This window comes from Mus musculus, chromosome 13 (genome assembly GCF_000001635.26).
Source record: "Mus musculus strain C57BL/6J chromosome 13, GRCm38.p6 C57BL/6J".
NCBI lineage: Eukaryota > Metazoa > Chordata > Mammalia > Rodentia > Muridae > Mus > Mus musculus.
The window spans coordinates 51,680,039-51,704,094 of record NC_000079.6 but is presented as its reverse complement, the minus strand read 5'-3'; the positions used below and the strand labels follow the sequence as shown (position 1 = coordinate 51,704,094).

General features: G+C 50.1%; 2 protein-coding genes across 24 annotated transcripts in view; one reads left to right on the top strand and one right to left on the bottom strand.

The window, feature by feature from the left end:
• Positions 1-18,566, top strand: part of Sema4d (sema domain, immunoglobulin domain (Ig), transmembrane domain (TM) and short cytoplasmic domain, (semaphorin) 4D) — a 108,150-nt gene extending 89,584 nt beyond the window's left edge. For 6 of the 15 annotated variants that reach the window (NM_013660.5, NM_001281880.2, NM_001378313.1 and 3 more), the window contains one exon: positions 564-2,847. In NM_013660.5, the coding sequence (NP_038688.2) occupies positions 564-1,486 (923 nt within the window). In that variant the 3' untranslated portion in view covers positions 1,487-2,847. Of the gene's footprint in view, positions 1-563; positions 2,848-3,054; positions 3,259-12,596; positions 12,807-16,714; positions 16,813-17,848 lie in introns of those variants that run through there. The other 9 variants (NM_001378324.1, NM_001378321.1, NM_001378320.1 and 6 more) reach the window with 3 other exon arrangements.
• A 1,484-nt stretch (positions 18,567-20,050) lies between these two features.
• Secisbp2 (SECIS binding protein 2) overlaps positions 20,051-24,056 on the bottom strand; it is a 32,363-nt gene continuing 28,357 nt past the window's right edge. For 5 of the 9 annotated variants that reach the window (XR_382238.4, XR_382237.4, XM_006516966.2 and 2 more), the window contains exons 15-17: positions 21,941-22,095; positions 21,462-21,651; positions 20,051-20,817 (exon numbers count right to left, since the gene is read on the bottom strand). Coding sequence is in view for 3 of the 9 variants with exons in the window: in XM_006516966.2 (XP_006517029.1) it covers positions 20,714-20,817; positions 21,462-21,651; positions 21,941-22,095 (449 nt within the window). In the remaining 6 variants the exon portion in view is untranslated. Of the gene's footprint in view, positions 20,818-21,461; positions 21,652-21,940; positions 23,788-24,056 lie in introns of those variants that run through there. The other 4 variants (XR_001780824.2, XR_003950488.1, XR_003950489.1 and 1 more) reach the window with 4 other exon arrangements.

The window sequence follows — 24,056 nt, the reverse complement described above, 5'->3', positions numbered from 1 at the left end:
AAGCATTTTTCATCTTCCGTATTTCAGACAAAAGACACAGTTGTGGTTAGTTCTGGTGTCCTCTTGGGGCACCCCCTCCTGATGGCTGGCCATCAGGAAACGGCTGTGACCAGAGGTAGGCATAGAATCTTGCCAGAATTCTAGTCTGCCTTCCCAGCCCCGTACCCCCTTCTCTGACTAGCCACATCAGAGTAAGAAGAGGGTCCCTGGTTGCTAGCTGGCCTGCTTTAGCCATTAGCAGAAGTATTTGTCAGCTGACTGGGTGCCACTGTGAGGGAGCTGAGCCGTGCCCAGCCCCTTCCTCAGCCTGCTGACCTTTCTCCAGGGCCAGGGTGAGAACAGAAATTCTCAGAGCTGTCGCCAGTTCCTTCAGTGTATGGAAGGGGGACGGGGTGGGGGCTGCTCTAGGGTCATGGATGTCTTTACCTTGGTCCTGAAGATTGCACCTGGCTCCAGTGGGTGGAAGTCTCATGCCGTCCTGTGGGTATTAACCTGTTTTTTGAAAGCAGTCGAGCGGTCAGACGGAGTTGTTGACGGTGAGCACGTTTATTTTGATGTTCCAGATAAGAGTAAAGAAAGTTTCAACCAGCATTTTTTCAAGCACGGCGGCACAGCGGAACTCAAATGTTTCCAAAAGTCCAACCTAGCCCGGGTGGTATGGAAGTTCCAGAATGGCGAGTTGAAGGCCGCAAGTCCCAAGTACGGCTTTGTGGGCAGGAAGCACCTGCTCATCTTCAACCTGTCGGACGGAGACAGCGGCGTGTACCAGTGCCTGTCAGAGGAAAGGGTGAGGAATAAAACGGTCTCCCAGCTGCTGGCCAAGCACGTTCTGGAAGTGAAGATGGTACCTCGGACCCCCCCCTCACCTACCTCAGAGGATGCTCAGACAGAAGGTAGTAAGATCACATCCAAAATGCCGGTTGCATCTACCCAGGGGTCCTCTCCCCCTACCCCGGCTCTGTGGGCAACCTCCCCCAGAGCCGCCACCCTACCTCCCAAGTCCTCCTCCGGCACATCCTGTGAACCAAAGATGGTCATCAACACGGTCCCCCAGCTCCACTCAGAGAAGACGGTGTATCTCAAGTCCAGTGACAACCGCCTGCTCATGTCTCTCCTCCTCTTCATCTTTGTCCTCTTCCTCTGCCTCTTTTCCTACAACTGCTACAAGGGCTACCTGCCCGGACAGTGCTTAAAATTCCGCTCAGCCCTGCTGCTTGGAAAGAAAACACCCAAGTCAGACTTCTCTGACCTGGAGCAGAGTGTGAAGGAGACACTGGTCGAGCCTGGGAGCTTCTCCCAGCAGAACGGCGACCACCCCAAGCCAGCCCTGGATACGGGCTATGAAACGGAGCAGGACACCATCACCAGCAAAGTCCCCACGGATCGTGAGGACTCGCAACGGATCGATGAACTCTCTGCCCGGGACAAACCGTTTGATGTCAAGTGTGAACTGAAGTTTGCAGATTCGGATGCTGACGGGGACTGAGGCCAGCGTGTCCCAGCCCATGCCCCTCTGTCTTCGTGGAGAGTGTTGTGTTGAGCCCATTCAGTAGCCGAGTCTTGTCACTCTGTGCCAGCCTCAGTCCTGTGTCCCTTTTTCTCTTGGGTTGAGCCTGTGGCTCATCCCCTTTGTCCTTTTGGGAAGCAAGTATCTATTCCAGTCTCAAGTCCTGCAGTTGCTGGAGCGCTTACGCACCTGAGCCCTTTGTGTCCTGGGGGAGAGATGGCCACCTCCGTGGGCTGCGAAGAGCCACCCCTTCCTCTTCCGATTCTCCTAGCAGCCACTCAGAGATAATTTAATTCCAGATTGGAAACGCCCTTTTAGTTTATCAGATTGGTAACTTACATCCTGCTGCCCAGATGGCACGGACAGTTTTCTTTCACTTAATTATTATTTTTTTTTTAAGGATTTTCGCTCCTATTGTGTTGATGTCTTAGGTCATTTTCTTTTTTTCTTTCTCTTTTTTTATTACCAGAGGAGATGTTTTAATATTCATGAGAAGAGGAACATTTTCTAGATTTTTTTGTTGTTATATATTGAGATATAAAATATGGCTATGTTGCTTAAGATTCTCAGGGATAGACTTATTTTTGTTAACTTCATTCTTTCCTGCTGTTAGGAACATAGGCCTAAAATTGTCTCTTGAGTTTGCTCACCCTTTTGTTTTGGTAGGGTTTTTTTGTTGTTGCTGTTATTGTTTCTAGTTTTTAATCTTATTCATTTTGAAGGATTTTTCTTTCTGAACTTTTTAAATTTTTATATTTTCCTGCCATACATCTACAAAGTGGGTTTTGAGTGAGGGCAGGTGGCCCAGTGGCTTTGGGTGGCGACTGAGCTGGTCCCACGAGGGGAGGAGGGTTTATATACCCCATGACCCTGCGGCTTCTTGGCGCCTCCTGCCCATGAGGATCACATCCTGTCTCTCCTTGCTTCCATCTCTCATCACTGCCCTTGGACTTCCGCCTTGACTGTCCATGAAAGACAGAAATGGGTTGGGTAGTTGGGCTCCCAACCTCGGATGGTGACCGCAACATCCCGTGTGGGCGGCCGGCCGCTCCTGCAGCCCGACTCTCCTGCCAGTGTCTTTCAGGATGTCAACGGGTGGTACGATTCTGGCATTTGTTTCTCGCTCACCGTGTGTGGAACACTCATTCCATGTAGAGGGTGACGAACTCTGGATTCCCCCCCACCCCCACCCCGTGCCGTGTAGACACTCATCTTCTGCATGACATGATCTACCATTCGGTGTAAACATTTGTGTTTATAAGATTTACTTTGTTTTTATTTTTCTACTTGGAACTGTACACATTTGAAAAGTACCCAAATAAACCAGAAGCTTTATCGTTGACTGGGCCAGCCTTTGCCTTAGTGTGGAGGCTGGGGGCGGTGGGGTGTCCTCCTGTCCCTCTGTGACGGCCCTGGGTGGGGGTTGGTCCTGGGATCTTGTCTGTTCTCATCCCATGTGTCCGGTTTCTTGCTTTACCTTCTCCGTCATGGGAATGGTTCTGACGACTTCTTCCTCAGTGCCTTCTTTTGTGTCCTCTGTCTCACAGCCTCATCTCCTAAGTCCTTCCCTCCTCCTGGCTCCTCTCTATCCTGTCTGGGCCCTGACTCATCTTCTCCCAGAAGCCCTCGGCCGGCCTTGGCCTCGGGGCCCAACAGCCGTAAGCAGGTCACCTTACTGCCACCCTTCTTGAGTGACCAGGCGCAGAAGGTGCAGGCGCTGGGGACCTTCTACCTCTTCTGCCAGGCCACAGGTGAGTTGAGGGGCCTGAGTGTCCATGGCTGTCCCCTCGCTCTGCCCTTGCTCCTAGCTGTGCCTGAGGTTCAGCTGTCTGTGCTGATCCCGGGATCAACTGTCAACCGTGCAACGCTGTTGCTAGGGCTGCCGAAGGGGTCATCCAGCCTCTCGCCGTAAAGGTACAGGTGTTGGGTCTTCTGAGCATGTAGGCTGCTGTGCCCAATGTTGTATGTCAGAAAACTGGACCTACAGGGCAGCAGAGAACCAGATGAGGCCACGATTTGCTAACCTGGGTTAGGTAGGGAATTCAAGGCCAACCCCAGGCAACTTATGAGAACCCTGTCTTGGAGTTTTAAAATAGGAATTAGGATACATCCAGTGGTAGAATGTGTGACTAATGTGTACAAGGTCCCAGCCACAGCATAAATAAATACATAAATGCGTGAAGTCCATAAGGTGGAGGTTTTCTCCCTCTGCTGGAGACTATCACATAAGGACATGGACTCTTGAAAGATGGTAGTTTACCCAAACCATTCTTTAGCTCAGAGATACCCATAGCCCCATCTTTCCCTGTGGGCTTTGGCCTCTGCACAGAAGTGAGGAATAGAGTTGATTTCAAGACAAAGCAAATCCGGTTTATCTTAAAATTGCTTTTTAATTGTCGAAGCTATGGAGATCTTGAAAGTGCTATGTGTTTTGTTAAATTAGCTCTAGGATCCCAGGGGCCTGTGTTGTCTGCTGTGAATGCAACATGCCGTTGGCAGCTGGAGGCCCCGTGGAGGCTGTGGGAGGTGGGCAGAGGTTGCTGCAGACCTACGTACCCTGACATGTCATCAGTGAATACATGGGCCTTGATGGCCCTTTTGAGTTGCTGTCTTAACTCTGGCTGCCCAGGCTGCTGACCCTGGACACCTGAGCTTCAGCCCCCCTCTCCAGGTCCCTGGGTCTCCTGGTGTGTGTCACGGTGCCCAGTGATTCCCATTTTGTGCTTGCTGCTGTGGACCAAGCCTTCATGTCGACACCTGTTCTTGTTCCTCAGTAAGATATTTTAAGATAGATCATTTATTTATGCATGTGTACAAATCTGTGAGCGTATAAAGGGGCAGAAGAGACGCCTTGAAGCCAGAGTCACACATGATTGTACATCACCTGGTGTAGATGCTGAGGACTGAACTTGGGTTCAACTTGGAACCTGCGAGAGAAGCAGGTGCTCTCAACTGCTGAGCCATCTCAGCACGTCTCTAAGGGGCAAGCCATTACATTTAGGGGAGTGTTTTCCAGTCCCCGGTATTATTAGCAAGGCTTTCACAGGTATGGGTCCTCCGGTGTGGGAGAGGGTGAATGACTGGGGCCTTCCTTAAGGAAGATAAGACTTCATTGTTAGATGCATAGAAACTACAACATCGGGCATTTCAACAAGGGGGAATTCGAAGCCGGGAGTTGTTTGCTAAGGTGATGGGGAACCTAGGAGTGAGACAGGAAGGTGGGCTTCTCCAAAGACTGCTACAGGAAGCCACCAGCATGGGCAGAAGCAAAATAAAACCTCACTCACACTTGCCAGGCCTCTGAGGTTGGGCATGACCTGCAAGGGTAGCCTTGCCGGCAATGTTCCTACCGCCGCACTCCTCAGGTACCACGAGAGACAGGAGATGCGCTTTTTGAACTTTTTAGTGACCTAAGGGAACACTGGAAGCCAGGGACTGAGGAGCCATGGCTGGGGACTGTGGGGGCCGGAAGTGTGCAGGGTGTGAGTGGAAACTGAAGTGGAAGAGTGAGTTCCTCTCATGCCCCTCAGAGCGGACTGAGCCCAGGCTGGGGAGACAGCTCACTGATTAAAGTCCTTACTGTGGGAGTGTAAGGACTGGGGTTCTCATCCCCAGACCCCCACCTAAGTGCTGGGTAGGCTTGGTGACCCACCTGTAATTCCATCTTTAGAAAGTGGTGATGGAATCCCCAGAGCATGCTAGCTGGCAGGATGAGCCATTTAGCAGTGCTCTGGGTTTGATTGACAGAACCTGTCACCTCAAGCCTTTGCATGCATCTACACACACACACACACACACACGCACGCACGCACGCACGCACGCACGCACGCACGCACGCACGCACCAAGTCTCTGTCTTGAGCAGACATGGGACCAAACCCTTACTCTCCCTTACCTACTTTCTCCTGTCCTTTTTTCCACAAACATTTGACCACACCCGGGGCCTGTCTTTTCAGTCCTGTCCTCCACCAAGACAAGGCACTTTAGGGAAAGGCACCGCCAGCCTGGTGATGGCTGGGTGGGCTTTGGTGGTGTGAACATGCCAGGGCCTCTGCTATCTTTGAGCAGGTGGCAGGTTGGGTCGGAGTTGGCAGACAATCTTATCTGAAGCAGAGGCCATGTGGTTTTGAACTCAACTCCCTGTAACCTTTCTACAAAAAGCAGTGTATGTCTTTGAGGTCTGCTGAGGAGGCCAAAGCAGCTGTCCCAGGTGAGACCCCAGTTGGCTCTCCTAGCCCAATGACATGGGCAGGGCAGGGCTAGGTGGGCAGAGCAAGTTGGGAGCCTTGACCTGCGTTTTTCTCTCTCCTAAAACAGCTGTTTGTATGATTTATGTGAGTGGCTTGGGGCTAGCTGATTAAAGGCCTAGTGCGCTGTTTTTAGAACACAAGACTTAAAGAGAGGGTGAACAGGGACTCTTCAGTCCCTTGGCATGTGTCCTGGTGTCCGCTCTGGCTCTGCTGGTGACTCTGAGCTATCTTGGGGGAGCCTCACCCCTCTAGAGGGTTGATTAGAGGTCAGATAGACAGCAAGGCTTGTACTCAGGACTATTCTGCCCACTCCTGCTTCCACCCAGGACCTCCATGTCCTCTGGATTGGATGAGTGTTTTCCCAGTGTATGAGGCAATTCAGACGCCCTGTTCTGCATACCCAAGTGAGATGACCAGGGAAGACATGAAAGCTGCCCCAAGCATGGCTGTGGGGAAGGTCAGGCTGCCTACAGCCTAGAGCTTGCAGGAACTCCCGTTTAGTTCCAGGAAAGGCAGCAGGATCCGGCACTGACTTTTCCTCCAGTCTTTGTGCCCGGGTCTGCAGCCCAGCACTGAGGTCCGGCCATACCCAGCCAGGTGGGTGGAGGGCTGGAGCCGCTGCACTGTCTGACCTTACACTGCAGTTGCTTCCCCGTGTGCTGATATCACTGGGAGGTGCATGTTTATTCTGTCCTGCTGCCAGCTGCCAAAGGTTGGCATATGTACAGCACATGCCATGCCAACACACACCACACTGTGACATACACTACACCACACCACACATACCACATATACCAGGCACCACACATAACTCCCACCACATACTCTCCACACATAGCCCCCAACACCACACATATAATTACCCACTGCACACACAACACATTTATCCCACATTTCACATAACCCCCAGTACCACATGCCACACGTACCACATCTTACATGCCACACACCATGCACCACATATCACACCATACATGCTTCCTTTGTGTACCACATATATAACATCACACATACCACATACACACTCCATACCATATATCATGCTACACATACATGTACACACTACGTACTCAGTCCATAAACACTGCACACATCACACAAACCCCATGTGTAGCACACAGCCACACCACCACCACATCTCACCTATACCAAATACCTACATCACAAGTCACCCACACTACAAATTGCCCACACCGTAAAAGTACCACCCAATGCCATGTGCGCACAAACCCTACAAACTTAAGACACTTACCTCAGGTGCTTTACGAACAGCATAAGCAAATTGCTTTTACCAAGCGGGGTTCCTAAGCAAGCACCTGTACATTTTTGGGTCCCCTCATTTAGTCCCTGTTTGGGGTATGGATTCGGGGGGCCCTAAGAGAGCTGAGGAATTGGGGTAGTGGGGACAATGAAAGCTGCTTCCTTTCCGGGCCTCCTGGGTTCTGGGCAGCTTCAGGATCTGGGCTCAAAGAAACTTTTGGGGCTCCTTTCTCCTAATGGGGGCCTCTGTGGTGGCCAGGTGGGTGGGGCTGGGAAAAGGGAGTCCCTGGTACCTCCCTTTCTCAAGGAGGGCAGGGGCACACCAGAAAGTGGTTTCCCATATCCATGACCTTTAAGAGTGTCCTCAACCATTGGGGCACTTCCTCATTCTGGTTCTTCAGGGGGTGGGTGTGTTAAAGATCACATGACCCTTATAGTGAGATGCAGAACTGGGTGGGGTGTGCCTAGGGTTCCTGCTGCTCCAATTTAGGAATCCATCATAAATGCAGACAATGATGTCTTGAGAGCATCAGCCTCATCCTTGAGCAGTATCTTTAGTCCCCCCAGAGTCCAGAGCCCAGCTCCCTCATTCCCAGGGCCTGTTTCAGTTCACAGTCCTAAGAAGCCACTGATGGCTACATCGTCATCTCTCAAGACTTCCAGGTGCAGTCCCGATTACCTGCATGATGAGGTGCCTGGGGGCAGAGACAGAGAAAGGGCCTCAAGCTTAGCCTCCCCTCACAGGTAACAGACATGCTTGTACTTGGTCTAAATTCCAGGCTGGCCAGGGCCAAATAAGATGCCATCTGAACTAGCAGCTGTCTGGACTAATGGCATGTGACTGATGGGGGAACTCATGAAATCTGAGGCTACGGTATGAGAGAAGTTTCTAGAAGTTGAGGGAAGCTTTGAAAGAGCCCTTGTGGCCAGAGTGCAGACTTGTGGGGACTGTGCAGCCCATGGGGATAGGTGGGTCAGAATCCTTCCCAGGAGGCTTAGTAGTCACTAACTTGATGTCAGGAAGAGCCCAGCCCGTGTGCATGACTAAATACCTGACAAAAGCGAGTCAAGGGGAGGTTTTAATTATGGTTCACAGTCTGAGTCTATGAGGAATGCAGCAGGGGCATGCACCTATAGTCAGGAAGCAGTGTTGCTCAGTTTGTGTTTCAACATCCCCTCCTCTGGGGGCATCACTGTGTAGCCTTGGCTGGCCTGGAATTTTCTAGACTACCACGTCTTCCAGTTCCCAGAAATCCTCCTGACTCTGCTTCCTGAATGCTAGGATTAACGGTGTGTGCCAGCCACCATGGCCAACCTCACAGGCATGCCTAGAGGCACATCTCCTAGGTGATTTTAGAGTGTCTTGAGCTGACAATATCTACCATCACATGAAGGTATTTGAGGCAGGTGGCACAAGACAGAAACAACTGTTAGCTTCAGTGAACCCCTAGCTAGGACATGGGTGAAAGAACTCTGGGAAACCTGTGGATGGGACGTGCCTGGGCAACTGTGATGCATAGGTCCAGTTCTGGGTCCGCCACCCAGTGCCAGATGGCACAGTACTGAGGGGGTGGCACCGTCCACTGCTTTTAATGCTCCTTCTCCCTCTCTTTGATTTCTGCACTCAGAAGGAATTGGATAGTTAAAGAACCAACAGAGAGTAAGTACCTCTTCACCTCTCTCATGTTTTACAGTGATGCCACATTTAAGTTTACAGGTGCTGTGGTGTGGGGTTTGTGGCCAATGTGACCTACATGTTTTCACCCCCCACCACAAACTTGATCTACAAACAAACAACAAAAGCCCGGAGTTAGTGTTTCATGTTCATTCCTTGGTTGTAATACCTCAAGAGTTAGTTGTTCCAGTTGGATTGTAGATTGATACCCAACTGCAGAGGAATGGCTAAAACAATATGGTTCCATGAAAGGCACTGAGTTGCAAAGGAAATGCTTGGCCCTAAGATCTACAGGTAACACCCAAGATCCTACCAGCTCTGAATCCAAATCCACAAAGCTGCTCCTGTCCTGGATCTACACAGGCTCTGTTGTGTCATTGTTCCTTAAACTGTTTCACAGCTGTTTAAGTAGTGTCGGCATAGTATTAAGTACTGTAAGAAATGTAGAAATGATTCCAAGTCTCCAGGAGGAGGTACATGTAGGTTTTCTGCAAACATGTCATTTGATGTCCTCAGGGATCCCCTGCAGATACTAAGGGATGACTCCAGTTGTGCTCCCCAGTTGATGGACATCTGTATACAGATGTGTGTGCGTGCATGTGGATGCGTTCATATACACCTAAATACATGGAGTTGTCGGCGGCTAGAATTGAAAACACTTGAGTAGAAAGCAAATTTAAGTCCGCAGGGCTTGTCCACTAGTCTGCAGCCAGGTGGGTAGGCACAGGTGCTTCCGGAACACGAGACTGGCATGTTCCTGTCTTATGTATGTTTGTTTACTTTTTAATTTTTTAAGTTAATTTATTTTAGAGACAGAACCTTAGCATGGATCTCTGGCTAGCCTGGAGTTATGAGACTTACTCTATAGCTCAGGTTGGCCTTGAACTTATGGTGGTTAACCCTCTGTCTCTGCCTGCTGAGTACCGGGACTACAGGTGTGCTTCATCGTGCCCACTCAATTCTGTCTCAGTGGCATTTTTCAATTATAAAAGTAACACTTATTTATATTTGTTATTCATAAGCTCTTGGAAATTTATTTTTAAAAATTCAAGGGTCTGGAGAGATGCATGGGTAGTTAAGAGCACTTGTTCTTGGAAAGGACATGGGTTTGATTCCCAGCACCCGAATTGTGGCTCAGGATCCCTGCAGCTCCAGTTCCAGAGCATGCCATGCTGCCTCCTCATGCAGGTGGTGCATTGGTAACAAGCCAGCAAAACACCCATACACATACAATAAAACCCATCCCCAGGCTGGGAGGTATTTTAGTGGACAAAGCACATGCTGTGCGGCATGTACGTAATGCCTGGCAGGCAGTTGCAGTAGCCTACCTATAATCCCAGCACTCCCAAGGTGGGAAAGGGAGATCCTTGGAGCATGCTGGCTAGCCAGTCTGGCTGATTCAATGAGCTCATAGTATACTTGAGACCCTGCTTCAATATATATATATATACACAGTGCCAAGCAATAGGCGAAGACACATGGTTGACATCCATCTCCAAGCCCCACATGTATGAGTTGCATTCTGTTAACCCTCTGGAGCCTCACCAAGCACTGTATGACCTACATGTTTTTCAGTTTGCTTTTTTCTGAAATCAGTTTCTCTGAGAGGGTTCTCCTGACTGTCAGTCACTGTAGTGGCTTCCTACCATTTGTATGTGTCGTCGTCGTCCCCACCCCCGCCCCCCGGACATTTCCTGATTGTTACTAACAGAAACAAGCCTGTGGCCCTCCAGTTGCATTACCGCTTTGGAGCCGTCCCTGGGATGGTCCAGTTGTATTTCTACTTGATCCAGTGTGAGAGGAAAGCCTGGGACAACAGCACAGGGGGTCATTGATGAGGGAACCAGATGATGATGAATAGAGGGTTGGTGAAGTGAGGAGACTCCAGGCCCAAAGTTATAAACTAAAAATCTCTTCAAAAGTCCAGTCTGTGGGGCTGGCATGCTGTTGGTAGAATGGTCACTTAGTATGCATGAAGTCCTAGGTTAGATCCTCAGTACTCCATCAACTTGTTCAGGGGTGCAGGCCTAGAACCCCAGCACGTGGGAGGTGAAGGCAGGAGGATCACAAGCGCAAGGTCATCTTTGGCTACATAAAGTTCAAGGATAGCTTGGGCTACACTGAGGTCCTGTCTTAGAAAAGAAAAAATGCAACCTGTCACCTGTAACTGAGTAGTGCTAACTCCCTGCCTGGTACCATTCCTTCCCCAGGGCAAGTTCTCCCACCCTTGGCCACCCACACACCCTGGCATCATGGCGGGGACAATGCCAGGTGATTTTAAGAGTTCCCAGGTTCTGCCTTGGTGGTTGTTATTTGTTGTTATTTTTTGTTGTTTTTCCTGCTCAGTGTTTTGAGCCCAGGTGGAGATTGCTATTTCTTTTCTCCCCGTTTGAATGTCTCCCATCAAGCGTGCGTGTGTGCGTGTGTGTGTGTGTGTAGATGGCATGTGAAGGTGGCAGGACCTGGCTGGCTGGTCCTTCCTGTCCAGCTCAGCTTGGTACATCACATACCTGGTAACAGTAGCTGACAAAATGTAGCACCACGAGGCTGGTTTAAACCATTGGGCCATCTTCAGCCAAGCCCCAGGTAGGGCCAGGGAGTGAACCATTTATGAGTGTAGCTGCTTTGTTTTGCCTTCTCCTTGGTGGATGGAGGGCAGCCTGCCCTTGCATGGCCTGAAGCTCTGGGGATCTAGGGTGAAGTCTGAGACCCAGACTATACATACCCATAAGTCAGCACTAACAGGGAAGTGACCTGTTGCCATCACAGCTGGTTTTGGCACTGTGACCAGAACTGAACCTTTCTTTATGATTCCCTAGAAATGACAACCCTCAGACACTCTATAAGGAATCAAGGGTCTGAGGTTAGCCCAGCCTCTTGCTGGCTTGCAGTGTGTGTGTGTGTGTGTGTGTGTGTGTGTGTGTGTGTGTGTGTGTGTGTGTGTGGAGGGTGGGGGTATTCTGTTTTGGGTCACAGACCTTCTCTTCTATTGGATGCCCTGCCTTACCCGCTTGCCAAGACCTTGTGTGTCAGACAAGTTGAAGTCACCCATGGTGCCCCCTTGGATGGGGTGTGATGGTAATACTTTGAACAGTGTGGTAGAAACAGGTAGCCTTAGTCTTGAAGACAGTCTCATTATGTAGAGAGACCTCTCTCTTGAACTCACAGAAATCCACCTGCCTCTGCCTCCTGAGTGTTGGTATTAAAGGTGTGTGCCACCACACTTGGCTAGTCTTTATCTTTTCAATAATTACTGTTTTAAAAAAGAAAAAACAAGGGCTGGTGAGATGGCTCAGTGGGTAAGAGCACCCGACTGCTCTTCCGAAGGTCCGGAGTTCAAATCCCAGCAACCACATGGTGGCTCACAACCATCTGTAACAAGATCTGACGCCCTCTTCTGGAGTGTCTGAAGACAGCTACAGTATACTTACATATAATAAATAAATAAATCTTAAAAAAAAAAAAAAGAAAAAAAAAAAAAGAAAAAACAAACCTAAGAACCAGGCATGGTGAGGTTATACATACATATAACCCTGACATTTGGAAGGTGGAGCCAGGCTTCTCAGGAGTTCAAAGTCATGTGGTTCCATGCGGCTCAAAAACACCCACAGAAAGGGTACCACATCTCCTGATCCTCAGTGGGTACTTCACTGGGGGGAGGGGTGCACAGTGCGACAAGGAGCCAGAGGTTGAGGCCATGCAAGTGTGCTAGAGGTCTGGTGGAGAGGTGAGGTCTAAAGGTGGGTGTGGTGCTTTGTGGCTTAGCTCTTCCAGGAGGGACCTGGTACAGAGCTGGAAGCTGTCCCAGGTCAGTGCTATTTGGGACCAGGTCTACTTGGGGCCTTCATTTGCCCAGCTCCCTTGAGTCTTGAGTGGAGATGTGGAGATAGTCCATGTGCCCGCAGGTCCAGCAGATATCCGATTCATTTGGGAGAAGAACAGGCATGCCCTGGAGACGTGTGTACCTATGCAGACCCATGCACTGCCCGATGGCAGGGCCCATGCCCTCAGCTGGCTTCGGGACACCATCCAAGAAACCACCGAATACAGCTGCTCTGTCCTCTCCTCAGCAGGAAACCAGACTTCAAAGGTTCACATCACTGTGATGAGACACGGTAAGTGTGGTCCACTCTGGCAGCAACACGTCTAGGGGCTGACTATCACTATTTAGCCTGTAGACACTGATATGTAGCTTCAGTGTCCTATTTGCCTTGTGCTAGGGAAGACGACTTAATTTTTCACTGTTATATGAATTGATGTGCACATAAGCACTACACTTGTATGTATGTATGTATGCATATACATGCACACATATCATAGATGTCATGTGGTTACATGTGTAAGACCACTTACACAGCGCATATACTATACACTGCTTACCTCCCACTTTCCAATATGGGGGTCTGAATTTATGTCACTAGAAAAGGCAGCTGAGCTGAGGCTGGGAAGATGAGGCTATTGATAAAGTGCTTGCCATGCCAGATGGGTGTGATCTTCAGAACCCAAGGAAATAACTGAGTGTGGAGTCTGTGAGGCTCAGTGAGTAAAGGTGTTCGCAGAGCTGAGTGACCTAGTTTGATCCCTGAGACTCACGTAGCTGGAACAGAGAACTGACACCAAGTTGTTCTCTGATTGCCCACACACAGGTGAACATGAGTGTGCATTCTCAATAGAAGAATGTGATAGTATAAAATCTGGGTGTGAATGGTATGTGCTTGCAATCCTATTGCTGGGGAGACAGAAGCAGGCAGATCCCAGGGCTCACTGGTCTAACAGCCTAGCCAAGTCAGCAGGCCTCAGGATGCAGGGAGACCCTGTCTCACCAGACAAGGTGGACGGCTCTTGAGAAATGACATCTGGGATTGATCTCTCACCTCCACTATGTATGTGTGTGTGCTCGGCCTCCCACACCCTTCCTGTTCCACTTCCCATGTGCTGTACCTTTGCTGATTTCCAGTTGTGCGACACTTAGTTACCATAACAACAGCTACTCACTTGGGCATTATCCTTCAGCTGCCTCTCAGAAGAGTCAACGTGTCACTTTTGGACGGCTTTTTGAGGCAATGGCTCACGCTGAAGCCTAAACTGGCTTTGCTGTGATCCTCCCACCTCTGCTTCCCCAGTGCTGGGACAAGAGGCACACTGCACACCCGCTTTGGGATCACTTGTCACTTTGAGAGCAGTTATCTTCATGTTGGATCAAGGGTCTGATTTCCTGGGTGTTCTTTTATTGAGCCGCTGGTTTTTATGCAATGTCTTGTGGCATGCCTCATAGAACTAGCATGGAAACAACCATTTTGAAAGCTTGTATCCCTTGAGTGTTAGTTTGGTTGAGTACACAGACAGTCCTGACACACCACTCTGGCATCTGAGGGTACCATTTGCTGGTGCTGGGCCCTTTACCTGATCCCTCCCCCCGACTTTTTTTAAGAGCCTCACTATGTATCCTGTCACCTGTTGCCTTTTTTGTTCTCACTGGAAGCTTGTTTTCTCAAGCAGTTATAATTCAAAATGGCTTGGTTTTTTTTTTTTTTCCCACACTTTCCCACCAGCACATTAACTAGAAAGCCTTTGCTCTCCTGCTGGGGACATTTTCTTGACTCTCCATCAACTCTTCAGGATCGTTTCCAAGCTATGAGAGTTGAGCCACTTCCCTAAGGCACCAACTTTTCCTTTCCTGTCATCTTTTTTGGGGGGTGTGGTGGGTGTTCAAGACAGGGTTTCTCTGTGTAGCCCTGGCTGTCCTGAAACTCACTCTTTAGACTAGGCTGGCCTCGAACTCAGAAATCCGCCTGCCTCTGCTTCTCAAGTGCTGGGATTAAAGGCGTGCGCCACCACTGCCCAGCTCCTATCATTTAACTTTTCTACTTCCTCATGCATTTTCTCAGTCTTACCTTCCAAACTATCAGATCTTTTAGAATCAAAGTTTTTGGTTTTATTGCATTTTGCAGATCTTCTCTTTGCCTGGGAGAATATGAGCAGATCTCACCCTCCCCATTTCCTCCTAAGTTGTCCTTTTCAGAGCATGGGATCTGGACCAAGTAGCATCAGCATGGCTTGGGGCTCCCTGGGGAGTCAGTGGTCAGGACTGTGGCCCCCAGTGCTGATGGAACAGGCTGGTGCTCAGCTCTTCTCAGCTTGAGCTACAATCCCTGCCTTCCCCTGGCTCTTACAGAATGCAAGGTTTGTCTCCACAGAGCTGGGACTCAAAGCCTAGCATCAAAGCCTAGCAGTGGCCCAGACTTAGAATAGCTAACCGAGCACAGCAAGGCTTAGTAGTTGGGTTGGAGATGTAGAGACTTAAGTGGGAAGAGGGCAGGGATTCCTCCTTCAGTGTTGACTGTCCACTGGACCTGTCTGCTACATGCCCAACCCAAGAGACCTTTTGTTGTATGCTAGGGCAGAGTGAGGTTGTCACTGGTTGGGCACTCTTTTAAGCCATATACACCTGGGCATGCTAACTCCTCCCCACTCCCCTTATCTAGAGGACTCACTCAGGGCTATACCACAGGCCTTGCTGTGCAGTGGTCTTGGGACAGCAGCCAAGTCTCATAGCTTTGCACTTTCCAGGTCCCCTGCAGCTTCGTCTAGTACTCTCTTCGTGGTTTTACACACAAACAATAAAAAGTTCCTCTGCTGTCTTTAGTGGGTTCTACAGAAAACAGATCACCTTTCACGGCTGAGCAATCTGGCCTGGTACTTGGCTATTGGGATGAACCAGAGTTATCAGAAGGGGCCAAGCAGCTCACTGGGAGTTAGGGCAGCACTAGCAACAGCTACAAAGTCACCCTGCACAGCGGGAAGTGATTCTTTGTTAGTTGGAGGGGCACACACTGCTCAGTTGTGCTTTCAGAATCAGCCTGCAGGGTTCCCAAGGATCGCTGGGAAGAACTGGCCTCTCCCCTCTCCTTTTGGCTAGTAGGTCAGAGCTTTAAGCAGGGGCTGCCATGGCACTCTGAATGAACTGGGGCCTTCACGTTGGATGGGCTCGTGTTCATGGCACTATTTCTGACATTGGCATGAGCAGCAGTTCTCACTCTTGTATGCTGCTGGGTGTTTTCAGAATCCCAAAGAAAGCTTAGGGGACTTAGGGGACTGTGATGGTTTGTATTATCAGAAGTGGCATTATTAGAAGGTGTGGCCCTGTGGGTGTGGGCTTTAAGACCCTCTCCCTAGCTGCCTGGAGGCCAGTATTCTGCTAGCAGCTTTTAGATGAAGATGTAGAACTCTCAGCTCCTCCTACACCATGCCTACCTGGATGCCACCATGCTCTTGCCTAGATGATAGTGGACTGAACCTCTGAACCTGAAAGCCAGACCCAATTAGATGTTGTCCTTATAAGAAATGCCTTGGTCATGGTGTCTGTTCACAGCAGTAAAACCCTAAGACAGGGGACCATGGAGAATGAGAGGCAAGGAAAATCTCCCTCAACCTCCAAAACCTAGCCAAAATCCTTCCTGAAACCCTACCAAGTTTGGTAAGAGCTATGCTGAATTCTGAGCTTCAGCACCTGCAAAGTGGAGATCTCTGGCACCTGGTACAGCCATGGGAATAGGGCCTCTGACATCTAGGAGACGACAATAGGCTGTGGAGGACAGATCCACTGGAGCCTTCGAGGGCAGTTACCAGCAGAGCTGTGGCCGGGAGAAAGGGGGCGAGTGGAGGGAGACACGGACTGTGTGGTGGCATGTACTTGGAATCCTAGAAATGAAAAGGCTGAAGCAGGAGGATTTCAAATTTAAGTCCATCCTGGGATACAGAATGAGTCCAAGGCCAAGTCAATCAACATGGCAAAACTGTTTCAAAAAACCAACCAACTAGTAATGGAATGTGAAACCCCTGCTCCCCAGAGCTCTGCTGTGGCCCATTCAGGCCACTGAGGGGATTCCCCAGTGGGACAGGCCACTAAAGCAGACGAGAACTGGGATCCACCCGCCCAGCCTATGGTGTGGTCCTGGACAGTGTGAACCAACAGCAACCCGGAGGCTGCAAAGCTATGGCCTTGACTCTGCTTGTCTTCCAGAGGCACTGCAGCAGGAAAAGTGGAGCCAGGAACTTGCTACGTGGCGTGCTGTGGCCGGGGAGCATGACAGGCTGATGCAGGGCTGGAGGAAGGCATGGGTATGTACCTGGCCAGCAGGGAGCTTTTTGCCCACTGCTCTTTGGACACTGGGCCCCTCTGACTTCCTCTTAGCCTACAGACAAGTTCTGCTTCTCTATTGCCCCAAGGGAATTCTGGGCTGTTACTGAGGCTAGTAGGATCAAGGATATGACAATGTTGTAAGAGGAGACCAAAACACATTTTAGGTCACGTACAGGCCAGTAGCTTTTTCCTAGGTCCCAAGGCTGCCCCAGCCCCTGGAACTCACTGCTTTCATGAGAGCAGGAGACTAGCTGCTGTTGAAGAACATGGGAAGGTGGGACTGTCACTACGTACAAGCTTGTGGAAGAGGCTTCCTCAGGAAGGGTGCCCTCACATAGGCTCAAGTCACTGTGCTGCCCCTTGGCTAGATTTACCCTGCGGTTAGCTGCCACACACAAGCAGGGAGCTCTAACCTTGGGGAGGCCTAAGTATGTGCATCAGATAACTGCCAGGCTGTCACAGTGAGTGTTGCTAGTCCTCTCATCAGAGCCCATGCAAATCTCCCCTCCAAGGGTCCTCTTTGACACTAGGAGACGCCAATCATCTCAGCCATTGACCACAGCCTCTTTCTGAAGGCTAAGCAGCATGGGCTCATAAGCACCTGTCTGAAACGAGAGCACACAGTGCTGCCTTTGTCTCAAGAGTCCTGAGAGATGGGGCTGGAGAGATGGCTCAGCCTGACTGCTCTTCCAAAAGTCCTGAATTCAATTCCCAGCAACCACATGGTTCACAACCATCTGTAATGAGATCTGACACCCTCTTCTGGTGTATCTGAAGACAGCTACAGTGTACTCACATATAATTAATAAATAAATAAACAAATAAATAATTTTAACCCCCCCCCCCCAAAAAAAAGAGAGAGTCCTGAGAGAGACCACTTGCATACTCTTAACTTGACGCCCTGGGGGTTGGGATGGGGGGGGGTTTCCACCATTCCACCCCAGAGCAGGGAAGGCCTAGTCTACTGGGCCAATCACTCAGAAACTACCTTGAATTCTTGTTTTTGTTCTGTAGGAAAGCTGCAGCAAGGATACCTTCTAGCCACCAGAGGCAGTTCTGGACTGATCCCAAGTGACCTTGTTGACACCAGCTGCAGACGTACCTGATGAACGCACAGCACCTACTGCACCAAGCTATTGTGTCTTGGCTGGCTCCACACTGCCATTCGCCACAGCCTGAGTGTCCCTTCCTAGAGGCTGGGAATCTCTAGGCCTGAACCCCAGTAGGCCTGAGACAGAACAAGACCTTTCTACATTAGCTCTTATGTAGCAGAAAGATCAGTCTGCCTGGCAGAAACAGAAGGCTCCTCACCCAAGCAGATGACAGAGCAGCAGGTCTGTCATGAAGGCTAACCGGATGGCAGACACCCTGCATTCTCCCCAGGACTTCCCTGCACTCCTGTCCCTCCCCCAGGGCCAGAACAGCTAATCTCCACTCCCCTTCTGTAGATCTAACTCAAGTCTGCTGCTGTGGCCACCTAGGAAACAGGTTGTTCCAGGGGCTAAGCTGGGATAGGAGAGGTGGGGTCCATGTGAGAATCTTTTGCCTTAAACCTTGAGTGACATGAGGAAGTTGCTCTTCGCTTATCTCAGAGCCCAAGGCTGTTTTCCAAAGCACAGTGCTTCCCACCCGTTTACCCTGTCAGCGCTCCGCTTCTGAGGTAGAAATGCCAAACAGGCCAATTATGCAAACCTTCAGGTGCCGTATTAAACTGTTTTCCAGTGCTGAGTTAGCATGTCTCTAGGTCTTTATAGTACAGTTAATCTTTGAAGCTTGTGGGTGTGTGTGACCTGGGGAGGTGTGGCCCAAGACCTACTCAGCCTTTAATCTCCACAGACAAGTCTCTTCTTGTCAATCATAAAACCTAAAACTCTGTTCATAACCAAGCCACGCCCTTCTATGATACCTGGAGACACTGCCTTGCTCAGCCTGCTCAATGTCCTTTCTTTCTGGGACAAATGAATCAGGTAAGCTTCAAGGTGTGGGATTAGCAGGTCCCTCTTGGGGCCAGTTCTGGGCAGAGACAGACACACTGATGGTCATGTGTACTGTCTTCTCATCTAAGCACAGCCTGGCCCCTGGTCACTCATCTGGCTAATGCACACGAGCCATGCTTGCAGCACCCTCACACCCTTGGAACAGAATTTTCTTGTGAACTACTTTCACTGGTTGTATTTGAGGTGTGGCTTGTCATTGCTCCCTGTATCTTCCATGAAGACTGGATTTGTCAGGACCTGTCTATGACACAAAGCAATCATACACTGAGGTGGCAGAGGATGCTCGGGCAGGAAGTATGTTTAGTAAGATTCCCTGCTCAGCTGCAACAAGAGTGGGCATCTGCACTTGTGTTCAGTCTGGTGCTCATTCCTGTGACCCTGTCCTGGGCACCCCTGGCACAGTGGGCCCAAGGAAGACTAGCTGACTTCACCTGAAGCACTGGCCTCTGCAGGAGTGCCAAGAGAGTGATGGCACAACCAGGGCACCCCAGGAGAGGATGTGCAATGTCAATGGCAAGGATTTCTGGAGGCAGAATGAGAACTCAGAAGTCCAGCACCCAAGGGTTCTTGTGTGGGCCAGGAGCCTGGACTAGCAGACGTGCGCCATAGATGAGGCAGCTCGGGGCAGGAAGCCTTCAAATCACAAGACATTTCAGACCAGGTTTTGTTTTTGTTTTTGTCCTATCAAATTTCAAAATTCTAGCTGCTTAATGCAGCTGATAGGGTTCTTTTAAAAATCCCTATAAATTCATTTAAGAGCCTTTTTTTCTCAAAGACTCTATTTCTAAACTTACTATAACCAGCTTGTGGCTTACTGACATGAGGGGGAGAAAAGCTGCTGACCTAATTCCACCAAATCCATCCCAGGCTGCCACAAAGTCAACAACAGGGTCAACCAGGGGTGAGAACTAGCCGTAGGCTCCGAACGGCAGGCCACTGGGATGCCGTTCTGACCCAGTCTCCCACTTTCTCTGCTCGGCACAAGCCGCTCTGTCCTCAGAGGCTATGTTGAGTGCAGCTGCATTCCTGACATGGGGCAGACTCGGGCAAAAGAGACGCAAAGGTCTATTAGGGATGCCATAGTCCCTGGGTCTGGAACTGGGTATGATGACTGGGCCCGTCACACCACCGCAGTGCAAAAGAGGACCAAGTCAGTAAGGAACTCCATTGCTAACCTGTGAGACTGATACCACTCACCTAAGATCACAATAGCCTGAGATGAAATTAAATAATCACTCTTTATTCAAAACAAATAAGCCCTCTTGCTTGCAGGAAAATATGTTAGTAAGCTCTGTCCTCTAGGACAGAAACACATTCATCCTATGTTCATTAAAAAGATTTGTAGACACCAAACTGAAATCTACAAATTTGATATATACTGCTTCTTTGGAAAATAAAAACTAAAAGCATTAATTTATGTCAAAAAGTCATGTTAGAAACTAATTTTCTTCTGAGGCTCATCTTAGCAAATCCTTGGCAGCACAATGGCAGGACTCCACCCCCGAGGAAGGGCCCTGCACACCCCGGAGCACAGCTCCTGGTTCACCATCCCCAAACTTGGTTGAGCAGCACTGTAATAGTGGGTCCTAGGCAGCCACGGTACCCAGGACCACGTTCTCCAGCGTTTTCCAGATCCAGAGTGCAGAGAGAAAGAACCGAAGCTGATCAATAGGCTCTTAAGGAAAGGTGCCCACGGGCGCATCTGAGTGCCCATCTGATGGACTCAGTGCTACAACCAGGTGCTTCCTTTGCCCTGAGGCCCAGTGAATTTCCAACTCTACAGTCACATAAATACATCATGTCAGTAAAGAACTGAGAAGGAAGTCTTTTCCTGCCTCTCCCATCCTTACCCAATACACAGACACACAGGCAAGAACTCTTCTTATAAATTCAAGTTCATCATCTGAGAGGTTGACGCCTCCAGTGAGTCTTCCAGCTCCAGGGCACGCTGACTGTACGCTTCCAGGTGCTTTTTCCAAATCTCAACTGAAACAGGAGAACAGCCCAAGTGACAGACACTAATAGGTCCAAAGCTCCTTCCGAGGCAGGAATGAGTGACAGATGCTCACTCTGCTCAGGTCCCTGGTCAGCTCTACTCTCTTCCCCCCAACACCCATTTGCTAGGCTGGCTCTCCCCTAATGACCAGTATCAATCCCAGCCCCTGCAGAGCACATTGCAGTAGACAATGGATCTGAGAGAATTCCTTTGCTCTCTCAAGTTGGTCTTAGGTATAGCTGCCTGTAAGCCATCTCTGTCCACACTTGGCTCAAAGTCCAAGAAGACCATCAATGTTAACTTGCAGCTTCTGGTGTCTGCTGATTAAGCTCTTAGGAGGCGATGGCAAGAGTGATGGCTTCAGTCCTGAACCTACAGTGACCTACTGCAGCTGTCTTTTGTTTTGTTTTTGTTTTATTGTTTTGTTTTTTGAGGCAGGGTTTCTCTGTGTAGCCCTGGCTGTCCTAGAACTCACTTTGTAGACCAGGTTGGCCTTGAACTCAGAAATCTGCCTGCCTCTGCCTCCCAAGTGCTGGGATTAAAGGCGTGCGCCACCACGCCCGGCCACTACTGCAGCTGTCTTAAGGCACCATGCTGCTCTCCTACCACAGAGGTCCCCTCCCCAGACACTCACTGTAGTGTGGCTCTTCTCCAGTGGAAGGGAGGGTGCCTTCTTCCGTGGATGGGATGGGGTCTTGCATGGGTGGGCTGGGAGGGGACTGAGGTCCAGGTTCTCCTGCCTGTTCCTGCCGCATTGTCTCCAACATGGTCTTGTATGCCTGACGGGCTGCCATGGTCAGCTCAACCATCTTGTGGAACTGGTCCTTGAGCACAGAGAGCACATTGTAGGATGGTATCCTCCATAACAAGGCAGAGGTAACACAGGTTGTGGGGTCTCTGCCTATGGGTGTTGCCAGATGAGGAGCCTGATCAAATGTTTAGGCCCATGGTGCCTCTCTATTGGCAATAAACCTAGAGTCAAATTGAGGACCTTTCCTCGGTGCTATTATTCGGACAAAGGCGACTGCTTTCTGAGAGGCTTCTGCTTTAGGGTGAATTCTCCTTAGGGTCAACTTAACAGGGCTACGCCCTGCCTGTTCGGGCCCAACTCACCTGGGCCCCATCGTAGCTGAAGATCCCTACAATGCTGACAGGAACAGCTTTATTCAGGCTCCGCCCCAGAGCCTTGCGATTGAGTGCAAACACGAAGGGGATGTTCTGCTCGCAGGCGCAGTCGATGATGGTGTGCAGCGTGTCGTCCAGCCCACCTGCTCGGACACAGGACAATGCAACATAGCCCCCTCAGAATCACAATAAGCTCAGCTGCCCATACCAAATTCCACCAGGAAGAATCAATTCTCTAAGGTAGACTGCACCCACTGTGCTCAGGGAAAACGAAATTAGCACCACTCTGTCACAGGCGCTGATCAACTGCTTCACACATATCAGCTCTGAATCATCTCCAATGTCTTAAAAGACAAGTGCTAAGTCTCACTTACAAAATGGAAACTAGAGGCTCAGAGAGGCTAGGGTGCCTACCACACCGCAGGCCCAGGTGCTTGGCTCACACTGGATCCTTGCTCTTTACTACCCTGGGCCTGCTTCGATGAGGTACCAGCAAGGCCAGCACAGGGAGGGGTTGCAGTGACACACCTGCAACCTCAGAGCACCTGAGGGTGATTCTCAGCAGAGGGAGTCAGGGTGCTGGCACACACCTCTACACTCCAACAATAGCAGAAAGGAACGAACAAATCACCTATTTACTTCAGAAATAGAAGACCACAGGAATAAAGTCACAAAGCTCACCAACCATTTTCAGACCACCACCAACATGCTAACAGAGCAGAACACCTTGACCCCTGCTCTTTCCCACACTTAACAAAAGGGACCAAATGTCATCTGCACATTGACCTTGAACCCCTGACCCTTGTTCTCAGCACAGGATGATCTAAGGAGATCAAATGTTCACTCTACATTAACCTTGAACTTTATAAGCTGGAAAGCGGTGTGGGGCAGGGCAGGGAAGCCCTGTGCAGTCAGTTCTCCTGGGACAGCTCCTCCCAGACTCCCTCTCACACTGCCACTGCTCGGCAGCATTCACTCAGGAAACCGCCAGCTCTCTTAAGAGCCCTCCGACAAGGCACGGCTAGGCATGCATGGAGCATGCTACACAGCCTCTGACAGTCAGCAGTGTGAGGAAGGGCGTAGAGGTGGAACCCACAGGCAGGAGAAGGAAAGACCTACCAGGAGCACATGACTGGCTCTTCTGCAAGTGGAGCTGTCACAAAGCTGAAAATGCACCAGGCATGGTAGCCAAACCACTTACTTGGGGATATGGGAGGAAATACTCCAAGGTTTGTCAGCTGCTGAGGTCTCTAGAGGGCAGGAAGCCCAGGCTTGCCTTTTTCATAAGCAAGCCTGTGTGACCACTTCACAGTTTAGTCTCTACCAAATGGCACTACCAGACACACAGCTAGCCTGGTAGTCACTAGATCCCTGCCACGTTCTGGCTGGAGTTAATGGTGGAGCAGCACAGGGCCAGCAGAGATGAGCTGCTGGGTTGCACAGAAGAGGTCTAGCTGTTGCTGCTCCAAGGTCTGAGTGCCTCAGGCCCGTTAGAAAACCTCAAGGTTTGGGATGTAAAATGGTAACTGGAGATCATGGCTCAGGACTCAGTACCAAGATCTGGACCTGTTACCTCAAAGTGTGACTTTGGCCGAGCTGAAGGTTACCCACGGGAGAATGGAACAGTCCAGGGAGATGATGGCTCATGTGTCCCAAATATTCCCCTCACTCGCAGTTCTAACTGGATGAAGAGGGTGTGTGAATGACAGCATCTTCCTAATGACTCCTTCCGCCATGGAACCCAGGACACAGGATGTCAGGCAAGTCCTCCCAGAGTCATGATGGGAAGTTCACTATCACCTTACACAAAGCCTTCTTCCAGGTCAGGCTAACTGCTGGAGAACCGTGACAATACCGTGATAAACCCACATTAGCAATGAACGAGCGAAGGAGTTGACCACAGGCTGAACAACTCTGCCAACAGGACCAAAGCCCCCTGCAATGTCTCTAGCAACCCCACTGGGCTCTATACTACAGCTTACGGCAGGCTCACCCTACCCTGTCATCAGAGGAAGAGCTGCTGGTTGGCCTGAGAGGAAGGCCCTTGGTCAGGAAGGTTAGAGTTAGTGTTAGGTAGGGCTCAGGTGGTAGCACACTAGAAAGC